General features: G+C 42.1%; 1 protein-coding gene across 2 annotated transcripts in view; it reads right to left on the bottom strand.

Annotated features, from left to right (window-relative positions):
* The window catches only part of lrrc73 (leucine rich repeat containing 73), a 42,346-nt gene extending 40,575 nt beyond the window's left edge, over window positions 1-1,771 (bottom strand). For both annotated transcript variants that reach the window (XM_073056203.1, XM_073056205.1), the window contains exon 1: window positions 1,222-1,771. In XM_073056203.1, coding sequence (XP_072912304.1) covers window positions 1,222-1,493 — 272 coding nt within the window. In that variant the 5' untranslated portion in view covers window positions 1,494-1,771. The remainder of the gene's footprint in view (window positions 1-1,221) is intronic.
* Window positions 1,772-14,119: the final 12,348 nt, after the last annotated feature.

The following is a 14,119-nucleotide window of genomic DNA, read 5'->3' as shown; positions in this document are numbered from 1 at the left end:
TATAAAATCAAGGATGTAATGTTGAGACTTTATAAGGCACTGGTGATGTCCCACTTGGAGTATTGTGAGCAGTTTTGGGTCCCTTATCTAAGAAAGGATGTGTTGACATTGGAGAGGGTTCAGAGGAGATTCACGAGAATGATTCCAGAAATGGAAGAGTTGCCATATGAGGACCAATTGACAGCTCAGGGCCTGTATTCACTGGAACTCAGAACAATGAGGGGGAATCTCATTGAAACCTATTGAATGCTGAAGGCCTCGATAGAGTGGATGTGGAGAGGACGTTTCCTCTGGTGGGGAATTCTAGGACCAGAGGGCACAACCTCAGAATGGAGGGATGTCCATTTCAAATGGAGGTGAGGAGGAATTTCTTTAGAGGGTGGTGAATCTGGGGAACTTGTTGTCACAAGCAGCTGTGGAGGCCAAGACCGTGGGTATATTTAAGGCAAAGGTTAATAGATTCTTGATTAGTCAGGGCATGAAAGAATACAGAGAGACGGCAGAAAACTGGGGTAGGGGGTAAATGGCTCCATCATAATGAAATGGCAGAGCAGACTCCAATGGCCAAATGGCCTAATTTTGCTCCTATATCTTATTACTTTATGGTCTTAGTGTGTGGAAGCAAGTTACCTTCAACTCCAAGAGGCAACTGTGAAGGACAATTATCTATTGATCTTGAGGTATCTGCCTAAATTTCACCATGAAATTCGAACAACTATCTGAAATGTAAAATGTAATCTTGTATCTGACATGAATGAACCTACCAGATTATTCCTTTTAAGGAAGGCAATCTGCCATCTTTGTGCAATCTGGTACTTGGGAAAGAACAGAGCAATTAAAAGTTGCTGCTCATAAGGAGGCAACTACAGGCATCTTTGGCGCGGAAGTGATGGAGCTTGGCTGAGGAAGAAATTCAAGCCCGGGACAGCGTAGAACAATTAAAATATTTATAAATAAAGAACTGGACTGGATCACCTGATCTCGAAAGGCGAATGGAAGATATTCTGCACGGATCCGGGAGATAAATGTTTCAGGTCGGAAACGTAAACACTATTCTAGAAGCCTCCCTCCATGCTGCGTATTCCCAGCATCAGAGATTCTGCACGGACAAGCATACTGCAAGTCAATGCTACCCTTCCACGATTATAACCCCCTTCTCTTCCGGCCAGGCTGTACAGGCTTGATCCTAGGAGCACGCGTTACCCCATCGACAGTACTTACAACAGCGAGTGGATGGATCTGTTGGTGACGAGGGCTTCAGCCAGCTGCTGCACCCGGGCCAAGGTGCTGACCACACCAAGGTTGAGGTTGAGCTGCGCCAGCGACTGGCACTCGGCTACATGGCGGCTGATGCGGCCGAAGTCGCGGTCCGACAGGTGACAGCCGCGCAGGGACAGCAGCCGCACCGAGTGGGCCCTCAGGGACTCACAGATATCCTTGACCTCGGCCGAGGAGAGGGTCTCCCCGGAGATCTGAATGGAGCCTGCCAGCATGGCTCCGCCGTGCGCCGCCGATCAGCCGCCTGTTACCATGGACACCGCGTCCGCTGCGGCCCAGCTGACGCCGCCGCCTCGCCCGCCCGCTGACCGGCCTTCCAGCCCATCCGAGGTTGGTGCGGTGCAGCAGAGGGGGAATCCTTTCTTTTGCTGACGCGTGTGGGATGCGGTTCGGGGATCGGAGTATTCGTCACAGGGATGGTAATCGTCCGCAGAGAGATAGATGCTCCGCACCGCGCGGGGTCTCGTACCCCATCGCCAGCCGCACACACTCTGGTGGCGCTGCAGCTTCTGCAGTCCCCCGGGACCCAGCGTGACTTCCCACCTCCTTAAAATGTATTACAGAGCATAAATCTGTAAGTTAAAAAGCAATAAATAATGTAGAGTCAGTATAAATTTAAAAAGGGAAATCTTATTTGACCTGACCTTATTGATTTTTAAAGACCTAACAGAAAAAATGGCAATGCAGTAGATGTCACAGATAGATTTCTAAGAGACCTTTGGCATGATATCCCACAATATTATCAATAATAAAGGTCAGAAAATGTGCAGGGGACAAGTAGAAAAAGTTCAAAGAAATGTTATTATCAAAGTACATACATGTCACCATATAAAACCCTGAGATTCATTTCCTTGTGGGCATCCTCAATAAATCCATCATAGAATAATAACCATAATACAATTAAATGAAAGAGCGCAACAACTTGGCGTTCAACTGGAGTGCAGACAATTTAAACACTGGCCCAGATCGGTGGCGACATTTTGCTCCTCAGTGCAGGTTACTCCTCTCTCCACGGCGCTGAGGCTATGAAGGCTTCCCAGGCTGCTATGTTCTATGCCCGCTAATATGATGAATTGATAACCCATGCTTTGAGCCTACTCTGGGCTGCTCCGGGTTTGGATCGGTGGTCTCAATTTGGTTCGGAATGTTGTTCGCTTCAATTGTCTGTGTAGTTTGTGATTCCCTCCCCCTTCTCTTGCACATTGGGTGTTGGTCTTTTATTTTTATTTTTTCTTTCACTGGGTTCTTTCAGGTTTCTTGCTTTGTGGTTACCTGTGAGCAAGCAAATTTCAAGAATGTATTATTTATACATTCTTTGATAGTAAATGTACATTGAATTACAAAAATAAATTAATAAGCAATAAATATTGAGAACCTAAGACAAAAAGTCCTTGAAAGTGAGTCCATAGGTTGTGGAAACATTTCAATGATGGGGCACCTGAAATTGAGTGAAGTTATCCCCTTTGATTCACCACCTTTGATTTGATCTAGACAGCAAACTTGAATATGGTATTAGAGCTGTGCTTAGCCACAGTCATAAGTGTAAAGTGAGTAGAGCAGGGGGCTAAACACACAGTCTTGTGGTGCACCTGTGCTGATGGAGATCATGGAGGAGATGTTGTTTCCAATCCGAACTGACTGGAAATCAAGGATCCAATTGCACAAGGAGGTATTGAGGACAAGGTCTTGGAGAGTTTTGAAGGATTGGTGGTATTGAATGCCGAGCTGTTGTCAATAAAGAGCATCCTGATATGTACATCTTTACTGCCCTGATATTCCAGGGTTGTGTGAAGAGCCAATGAGATGACATCTGCTGTGGACCTGTTTCTCTGGGAGGCAATTTAAAGCCAATCCAAGTCACTTCTCAGGCAGGAGTTGATATGTTTCATCACCAACCCCTCAAAACACTTTACCATTGTGGATGTAAGTGCTATGGGATGATTGTCATTGAGGCAGGTTTCCATGTTCTTCTTAGGCACCAGTATAATTGAAGCCTGCTGAAGCATACTGCCAAAGTGAGGGGTTAAAGATCTAGTGAACACTCCAGCCAGTTGATCAGCACAGATTTTTTGTACTTGGCCAGGTACCCCAACTGGGCCAGATGCTTTTCATGGGTTCACCCTCCCAAAGGCTGATTGCGCGTTGGCCTCAGAGACTGAAAACACAGGATTGTTGGGGGATGTGGGAGTTCATGACGGTTCAAAACGAGCATAGAGGGCATTGAGCAAAGTCCTGTTGTTGCCTCTGTCACTCAATTTATAAGTGGTGATGGTTTTCAAGTCCTGCTACAACTGTCGAGTGTCCTTCATTGATTCAAGTTTAGTCTGGAATTGCCACTTTGTCCATGAAATAACTTCCTGGAGATCATTGCACATTAGTTTTGAGACATAAAAAGGGTGTAAATGAAGCCTATTTCAGTTGAAAAAGGTAGTGGTGTTCCAGATGTATAATTGCCATTCACAAATTATATTAAAGATTTATACCTTGGAATAAAAAAAATTCCTAAATTTGCAAATGACAATAAACTTCGAGGAGGAATATAGATGCTGAAAGGATAATCAATACTGATTATGGTTAGCAAGTCTATAAAGAAAGCAAATAAAGCATTATAAATTATTTTTAGAGAGAGGTTGAAAAGTCAGTAATTTATGGTCAATCTGTATTGAAGCTTGGTTGGACCATGGAGTGTTGTATGCAGTTCTGGTTGCAATATATCAAAAGAATTACAGAGGCAGTAGAAAAGGTACAGAAAAGATTACAGGGATAATATTTACAAATTTACTGACAAAACTTAATGTGATGGTCCTGGCAGCATCAGATGTATGAACCTTGAGTATAAGAGTCAAACAGATGTGTTGCAGCTCTACAAAACTAGGGTTGGGGTGCAACAAAAATATGCTGGAAGAACTCAATACATCGGGCAGCATCTGTGGGAGGAAAGGAGTTGTAGAAGTTCCAGGTTGAAACTCTGCATCACAATTCCTTCATGAGTTCTTCAAGCAGATTGTTTGTTGCTCCAAGTTCCAGCATCTGCAATTTCTTGCGTCATCCTTAACCTGCACTTGGAGTTTTGTGTGCAAGTCTGGTTGCCCATTACAGGAAGAAGGTGGAGGCTTTAGAAAGGGTGCAGAAGATGTTTACCAGAATGCTGTCTGGATTAGAGTATGAGATTAAAAGAAGAGGCTGGACAAACTTGGAGCACAAAAATACAACTGCAGATGCTGTGGATCAAAGAATACGTACACAATGCTGGAAGAACTCAGCAGGTCAGGCAGCATCCGTGAGAAAAGAGTAGTCAACGTTTCCGGCCGAGACCCTTCATCAGGACAAACTTGGGTTGTTTTCTCTGGAGTGTTGGAGGCTGAGGGCAGACCTGATTGAAGTTTGTAGTTAAACGAACTTTCTTCGGCTATGCATGATCCATATCCCACAATTCTCTGAATAGTCACATGTCTTAACAGCCTCTTAAACAACTATATTGTATCTGCTTCCATCACTCCCCCGGCACCTATCACTTTGTGCGTAAAATAACCCTGCCCAAACAGCTTTAAATATTCCCCCTCATGCACATCCCCGAGTATTTGACTCTTCGGCCATGGGAAGAAAACTCTGACTGTCCACCCTGAGTGAATATAGTATTTTGAAAAAAAATTGTTTACTTTTGTGCACAAAACAGAAAAACTGAGTACCAATCTATTTGTTAAATGATAAGAGATTGGTTTGTGTTAATATTCAAAGGGCACTAAGTGTGCTTCCAAACAAGTTGCTGAAGGCCAACATACAGGATCAAATTATTAAGAGGGAAAATGGCATAATAGGCTTTATTATGAGAGAATGTGAATAGAGGAGTAAGGATGTTTTATTGCATTAATATAGGGCTTGGTAATACTTCAGCAGAAATATTGTGTATCCATTTTAGCCTCTGTCTTTTAAGGACATGTTCTTATCATAATAGGAGAGCAATGAGAAATCACTGGATTCAGGAATGGTTGTGCATTGGAACCTCCATTCAGGAATTATGCTAGGAAATGTCACTGATCTTATTATTGGCAGATTAGACTCAAAGAGCCGAAAGCAGTACTCCTCTACCTCATTTGTAAGTTCCTATGTTTTATTGCATATGTGAGAGTATATAAATCAGGAAATGACAAACAGACTGGAACTCTTTCCATTTGAGAATGCAGTGGAGGTTGTTAAATTATGGAAGGTTTTAATAGGGTGGAGACAGATGCAAAGTTTCCACTTTTACAAAGAGCATAACTCGGGAACACCACTTTAAGACAGTCATTATGGAATTCAGGAACTGATGAGAACACCAAACTTGTGTTAACTGGCTTAATATATAAGATGCTTTTAAGGGGAAACTGTACAAATATGAAGGAACAGACAATAATTCTTGAACCAACCAGCAAAACCCTAATCATTACAGTATAGTGACACTATTATCATATTGCTCCAACATGGACTTTTTTGTCCTAATCTGTTCCTCTTATGTTTTTCTTGTAAATGTTGCTTATATGATGCTGTGTGTCTGTGATGCTGCTGCAGGTAGGGTTTTCATTGTACTTGTGCATACATGTATTTGTCTGTTTTACAATAAGCTCGACTTGACAAACGTTTAAACTAATAGTTCTTTAAATAGTTTATTCATTCTTTGGATATGGGCTATGCTGGCAATACCAATATCTATTGGCCATTCCCAATTACCCATAAAATGAGGAGGCAGTTAAGAGTCAAACATACTATTGAGCCTGGGGTAATGTATAGGCCAGTTTGGATAAGGACATCATATAGACTTCCCTGAAGGATATGAATGAAGCAATTTAATGATTGCCATTTCTGAGATCAGCTTTTTATTGCTTTTCCAAATCTATTTAATTACTTGAAATTAAATTCCCCAGTTGCTGTAATAGGATTCCAACTTGTGTTCTCAGATGAATAGTCCGGATAGAACATAGAACGGTACAACATGGGAAGGAGTTCACTGCAGATGCTGTGGTCAAATCAAGATGTACAAAAAAGCTGGATGAACTCAGCAGGTCAGGCAGCATCCGTTGAAAGAAGCAGTCAACGTTGACTGCTTCTTTCAACGGATGCTGCCCGATCTGCTGAGTTCATCCAGCTTTTTTGTACGGGAAGGAGTTCCTTTGGCCCATGGTGTCTGTGCCAACAATGGTACTAATCTTAATAACTCCAACCACCTGTGCCTGGACTGTATCCCTCCATTCCATGCCTGTTCATGTTCCATCACTTCCCTACCACATTCAATGTAAAAAACATAGCTTATAAATCTCTTTTAAATTGTACTCCATATTGTCTTAAAGCTATGCCCTCTGGTTTTTGATATTTTCATTCAGGGGAGAAGACTCCTTATCTGTACCTTTCATATTTCTGTCAGGTGTCCCCTCATTCTCCAACTTTCCAGAGAAAGCAATCTAGGGTTGTCCTTCTTCTCCATATAACTGATCCAGGCAACATCCTTGGAGAACATCCTCTGTACCCTCTCCAAAGCTTCCACATCCTTCCTGTAATATGACAACCAGAACTGCACACAATACTCTAAATGAGGTCTAACCAAAGTTTTATGCAGCTGCAACATGACTTCCTGGCTTTTATACTTAATAAGCTGACTGATGAAGGCAAATATGCTGTATTCCTTCTTTACCACCCTATCTACTCATGCTGCCTCTTTCAGGGAACCACAGACTCACACCCCAATATCCCTTTGTGCTTCAGTGCTCCTTAGCATTCTGTGCTGTACATTTTCTCCTTACATTAGACCTTCCAAAGTGCAATACCTGGCATTTGTCCAGGTTAAACTCCATCTTCTAACTGGTCTGCATCCTGTTCAATATTTCAACAATCTTACTCACTATCCATCACTGCACAATTACTGATCATCCCTTCTACATCTCCATCATTATATAGATCACTAACAACAGAGGTCCCAGCAATGATCATTGTAGATTGCTACTAGTCATGGATCTCCAGTCAGAATACTCCTCTACCAATACCTTCTGTCTTCTATGTCCAAGCCAATTTCGAATCCAGTCTACCAAATCCCCATGGATTCCCATATGTCTTAATCTTTTTGGATCAGCTTACTATGAGGAATCTTGTCAAAAGTTTTACTAAACTCCACATATACAATACCCACTACCTTACCTTCATCATTTTCATCAACTCCTCAAAAATCTCAATCATTTATAAGACATAATCTGCCCTACACGAAGTCATGCAGACTATCCCTAATAAGTCAATACTTTTCAGATGGGAGTAGATCCTATCACTAGGAATATTTTCACAATAATTTCCTACACCTGATGTGAGGCTCACCAGCCTATAATTTGCTGGTTTGCCTTTCTGCTGCCCTTCTTAAACAGAAAAACAACATTGGCTCCTCTCCAGTCCTCTGGGACATTGCCTGTGGCTAAAGAGGCTGCAGCAATCTCCCTTCTTGCTTATCTCAATAACCAAGGATAGATCCCACCAGGCCCCGAAAATTTATCTACCTTAATGCTTTTCTATAAATCCAACACTTCCTCCTTCTTGATATCAACGTGGCCTATAATATCAGCATACTGCTATGTGATGCTCTTGTCCTCCATGTCCTTTTTCTTGGTGAATACTAATACCAAGTATTTATTTAGTACTTCGACCATCTTCTCTGCCTTTAGGCATAAATTTCCGGTTTACTCTTTGAATGGTCTTATACTCAATCTTGTTATCCTATTTTCAAATGATGTACTGTATAAAATGAAGTGAAGTTCTTTTTAATCCTAATCACCAATTATATTTCATGATCCTTCATTGCCCTCCTGTTTCCCTGTTTAAATTCTGTCCTGCTTCAATTACATTCCTCAAAGGCCCTATCTGTATCCAGCTTCTGAAACATTACACGTGCTTCTTTTTCCTTTTGGACCTATTTTCTCTCATCATTCAAGGTTCCCAGATTTTGAAATCTTTGTCCTTCTTCCTCACAGGAACATATTTGTTCTGAAATCTGACCAGCTGGCCTTTAATCAACTTCCACATACCAGTTGCGGACTTGCTCAATAACAGCTGCTCTCAAACTACTCTCCTTCACTCCTGCCTAAAACTTTTATAATCAGCCTTTCTCCAGTCTCACACATTTCTCTAAGGCCTAGTCTTATCCTAATTCAAAACGAATTGTGATCACTATTCTCAAAATGTTCTCCCAATTGACCACCAGTTGGCTGCCAGGTTCATTTCACAATACAAGGTCTCGTATGGCTCCTTCCCTGTGGGCAGTATTGATATAATGTGTGAAGAAACACTCCTGGATGCATCTAACAATTCAGCACTATCTATGCATCTGGCACTAAGGAAGTCTCAGTCAATTACGGTAACGTTAAAGTCTTCTTCTTCTTCTTCTTCTTCAGTTGTCCATTGAAATCTGATGATGCCATCCACTCCTTTAACGGTGAGATCTTCGATGACTATACAGTCCTATCCTGGACCCACAAGCTCTATTGCGGGTGGCACATGTATATGTGGTAGTGGTGGTGGTAGTGATGGCAACCATGGCTGCATTTCTCCTGGCTGTCTTCTGCTGTCTTCTGGTTATTCTTCCCATCTCCAGAATATGAACCCCATCCCTACACAGCTGTCGCCAAGTGATATGGTGAGCAGCAACATCCTCCAGATCCTCCGGTCTGATCGTGCACTTCCTTAAAGCATTCTTCATCTGATCCTTATAGCGCTTCCTCTGCCCTCCAGCTGAGTGTCGACCATGATGTAGCTGGCCGTATAACACTCTGCGGGGTAGCCGACATGGGGGCATCCTTATCATGTGCCCCAGTCACTGCAGCTGATGCTGGGTGATCATGGCCTCAATACTTCTGCAGTTGATCTTTACAAGTATTTCAGTGTGAGGCACCCGCTCATGCCAGGTAACTCCCAGGATGCGCTGAAGGTAGCTTATGTGGAAGTGCTCCAAGGACTTGATGTGACGGCTGTCGGTTACCCAAGCTTCACAGCTATAAAGGAGGGTGGTGACACAGACCGCTTGATATACAGCGACCTTTGTGGAGGGACAAAGGCTCCTGTTCTGAAAGACTCTACACCGAAGTCTCCCAAAGACAGCTGATGCCTGTTTAATGCGGCTCTGGATGTCGTTGTCAATGCCGCTATCCTCAGAGAGAATGCTCCCCAGATATTTGAAAGATGGCACTACTGACAGCTTTTCATCACCAACAGTGAAGGCAGGTAGGGTGGGTGGGACACTGGTACTCCATTGGCAAACCACTTCTGTCTTGGTGGTATTGACAGTCAGCCCCATCCCGCTGTACGCTCTCACCGCCACAGCAAGGACAGTCTGAAGATCCTCCGGAGTATGGGCCACAAGAGCACAGTCACCTGCATACTGCAGCTCCAGGACCCGTTCTCTGCAGAGTTTCGTGGTTATGTGGAGCCTCCTGATGTTAAAGAGGTTGCCATCTAATCTGACGTCCACCGCCACACCACTGCTGTCTTCAATCTAGTTGTGGCGAAGCTTGATAACACACAAGAGGAAGATGTTAAAGAGCACTTTAAAGTCATCCACTATAACTCCAACTTCTTTCCAAACTCTGCTGAAATAATCTGCATGACAGTGGCTATATTTCATTAGGAGTTTGAGGAGATTTGGTATGTCACCAATGATACTTGCAAGTTTCTACAGATGTACCATGGAGAGCATTCTAACTGGTTACATCACCGTCTGGTATAGAGAGGCCGCTGCACAGGATTGGAAAAAGCTGCAGAAATTTATAAACTCTGCATGGGCACTAGCTTCCCTAGCATTGCGTACACCTTCAAAAGGCGGCATCCATCATTAAGGACCGCCATCATCCAGGACATGTCTTCTCTTCATTGCTACCATCTAGGAGGAGGTAAAGGAGCCTGAAGACATAAGCCAGTGATATTAAACCTGTTTCTGATCTTGTTCTTCTGTCTCCTTTTGGCTCTTGGGAGGCCTGTAGTATGGCCCCATCAATATGGTTGTACCTGTTTTATTTCTGAACAGATTGGATGCCCATCCAGGATGTCCTTTCTAAGCACTGCTATGACGTTTTCCCTGCATCTCTCCCACCTCTTTACAAGCTGTGGCTGCTTGTCCAGTAATTTAACCCCTATACTTCCTGAATATAAGTTAACAATAGATGGGAAGAGGCCCAAATGGCCAGTTTGAACGGAATGGATTGTTCCTGTGCCACATATTGAAATAAAAATCCAGTTAAATTATAATAAAACAGAAGTGACCAGAAATACTCCAACATTTGGCAGCATTTATGCAGAAAGAAAAAAATGAGTTAAAATGTCAGGTCAGACAACTTTTGAAGACTGGTCTTGTTTTCCCATGAATGTTGGCAATCTAGGATGATCTCAGAGTTATTGAGAAATTCAACAAGGAAATATCTATCTATTTAGCCTTATCCTACTTTAATCCCGCTTTATGATGGGCATTTTACAGCTGCCAGTTAATAAACCAACCCTCAGCCTCCTTTGCTCCAGGGAAAATTATCCAGGCCGAACTAGTTTCTTCTTATAACTTAAGCCTTCAGGTTCCAGCAACATCTTTGTGAATCTTTTCCGCACTCTCTTTACCCTAGTCAAATCCTTCCTATAGGATGGCGACCAGAAATACACATAATATTCCAGGTGTGGTCTCACCAACATCATGTACAAAGATGAGGTCTCAACTCTCATAGTCAGTGCTCTATTTGATGAGAGCAAGCATGTCATATACTTTTTTCACCACATTATTTGTTTGTGTCACCAGTTTCAGAGAACCACATACCTGTAGCCCCAGGTCTCTGAACTACAATACTCTGCAGAGCCCTGCCATTTATTATATATTTTCTGCCTTGGTTTAACTTTCCAAAATGTAACTAAAGCTTAGACTTCCTTATCAAGAGTTCACAGGCAGTGCATATTGGTAGTAACATCTTCTCCTGAAGATCTTCAAGAACATTTGATCCTGAAGATGTTCAAGAATATCTTCAATCTCTCCCTGTTGCAGATGGAGGTTCCACCTGCTTCAAAAGGGCAGCAATTATACCGGTGCCCAAGAAAAGCAGAGTGGAGTACCTCAATGGCTATCACCCAGTAGCACTAACATCTACTATGATGAAATGCTTTGACAGGTTGGTCATGGCCAGAATTAATTTCTGCCTTAACAACAAACTGGACCCTCTGCAATTCGCCTACTACCACAACAAGTCTACAGCACATTGGCTCTCCACTGGCTTTGGAGTATCAAGACCACAGCAAAACATACATCCGCAAGTTAAGCAGCATCTATGGAAGGGAATAAATATTTGACGTTTCAGGCCAAGACCCTTCATCTTGTGTTTTAAAATATAGGTCATGCTATTGATTATCAGAAACAGAATCAGAAGTGCAGAGTTTGTATGTTCCTGTCAGAATTAAAGGCAAAGTGAATAAGAATAAGGAACCTTGGTTCTCTAGGGATTTTGGAACTCTGATAAAGAAGAAGAGAGAGAGGTGTATGACGTGTATAGGAAACGGAGCAGATAAGGTACTTGAGGAGTATAAAAAGTGCGAAAAAATACTTGAGAAAGAAATCAGGAGGGCTAAAAGAAGACATAAAATAGCTTTGGCAGTCAAGGTGAAGGATAATCCGAAGAGCTTCTACAATTTGGAGAAAATTAGAAGCTGGACGTTTGACACATCTTTTAACTTTGAGCAAGTCTGGTGACCCTTTATTCAATATTTTCACATGATTTAATTTTAAAAAAATTTTTTAAGGAAAAATTTTCCTTATCCGCAAAGGTTTGGAGGTGACTGGAAGGATGTTTTCGTTCTTCTTTTTTTCTAATTTTATCCTCAAATGGACTGCCCAATCTTTCTTTTTTTGTTGTTTTAGGCTAGTTTAGCGTTTTTTTTTCTTATTAATAAAATTTCCGATCTTTTTTTTCCTTTATGACTTGTCAAGAGGAGTTGTGGTTTCTTTTTTATAAACTATATTCACAGTTAGCCATTAGCTTACACAATGGCATTCAGGATCAAGAAGCTACATAAATGTGGAAGAAAGCTATTTCTTATATTGTGAATTTCAAAAGATGTACTGAGAGACAAGACTACAAGTATTTAGATCGACACGGACTTATTAGGGAGAGTCAACACGGCTTTGTGTGTGGTAGATAATGTTTAGCAAATCTATTAAGAGTTTTTTGAGGAGGTTACCAGGAAAGTGGATGAAGGGAAGGCAGTGGATGTTGTCTACATGGACTTCAGTAAGGCCTTTGACAAGGTCCCGCATGGGAGGTTAGTTAGGAAGATTCAGTCGCTAGGTATACATGGTGAGGTAGTAAACTGGATTAGACATTGGCTCAATGGGAGAAGCCAGAGATTGGTAGTGGGAGATTGTATCTCTGAGTGGAGGCCTGTGATTAGTGGAGTGCCACAGGGATCAGTGCTGGGTCCATTGTTATTTGTCATCTATATCAATGATCTGGATGATAATGTGGTAAATTGGATCAGCAAATTTGCTGATGATACAAAGATTGGAGGTGTAGTGGACAGTGAGGAAGGTTTTTAAAGCTTGCAGAGGGATCTGGACCAGCTGGAAAAATGGGCTGAAAATGGCAGATGGAGTTTTACACAGACAAGTGTGAGGTATTGCACTTTGGAAGGAAAAACCAAGGTAGAACATACAAGCTAAATGGTAGGGCACTGAGGAGTGCAGTAGAACAGAGGGATCTAGGAATACAGATACAAAATTCCCTAAAAGTGGCATCACTGGTAGATAGGGTCATAAGTACTGAGTATAAGAGTTGCAATGTTATGGTGAGGTTGTATAAGGTTGTAAAAAGATCGGAAATTTTATTAATAAGAAAAAAAAACGCTAAACTAGCCTAAAACAACAACAAAAAAAGATTGGGCAGTCCATTTGAGGATAAAATTAGAAAAAAAGAACAAAAACATCCTTCCAGTCACCTCCAAACCTTTGCGGATAAGGAAATGCTGCTAGGAGTGGTGGTGAAGTTAGGTGCAATAGGACATTTAAGAGGCCCTTACATTGGCACATTAATGTGCAGAGAATGGAGAGATATGGACACTGTGCCGGCAAAAGGGACTCATTCAGTTAGCCATTTAATTATTAGTTTAACAAGTCTGGCACCACATTGTGGGCCTCACAAGTGTGAGGTATTACACTCTGGAAGGACAAACCAAGGTAGAACATACAAGGTAAATGGTAGGACACTGAGAAGTGCAGTAGAACAGAGGGATCTGGGAATACAGATACAAAATTCCCTAAAAGTGGCGTCACGGGTAGATAGGGTCATAAAGAGAGCTTTTGGTACATTGGCCTTTATAAATCAAAGTATTGAGTATAAGAGTTGCAATGTTATGGTGAGGTTGTATAAGGCATTGGTGAGACTGAATTTGGAGTACTGTGTGCAGTTTTGGTCACCAAATTACAGGAAGGATATTAATAAGGTTGAAAGAGTGCAGAGAAGGTTTACAAGGATGTTGCTGGGACTTGAGAAACTGAGTTACAGAGAAAGGTTGAATAGGTTAGGACTTTATTTCCTGGAGCGTAGAAAAATGAGGGGAGACTTGATAGAGGCATATAAAATTATGATGGGTATAGATAGAGTGAATGCAAGCAGGCTTTTTCCACTGAGGCCAGGGGAGAAAAAAAACAGAGGACGTGGGTTAAATGTGAAGGGGGAAAAGTTTAAAGGGAACATGGGGGGGGGGGGGTGCTTCTTCACACAGAGAGTGGTGGCAGTGTGGAATGAGCTGCCAGATGAAGTTGTAAATGCGGGCTCACTTTTAACATTTAGGAAAAACTTGGACAGGTACATGG

Source organism: Hemitrygon akajei, chromosome 9, assembly GCF_048418815.1.
Source record: "Hemitrygon akajei chromosome 9, sHemAka1.3, whole genome shotgun sequence".
In the NCBI taxonomy this organism is placed as follows: Eukaryota; Metazoa; Chordata; class Chondrichthyes; order Myliobatiformes; family Dasyatidae; genus Hemitrygon; species Hemitrygon akajei.
Note: the sequence above shows the minus strand (reverse complement) of the source record. Positions and strands in the feature narration are given on the sequence as shown.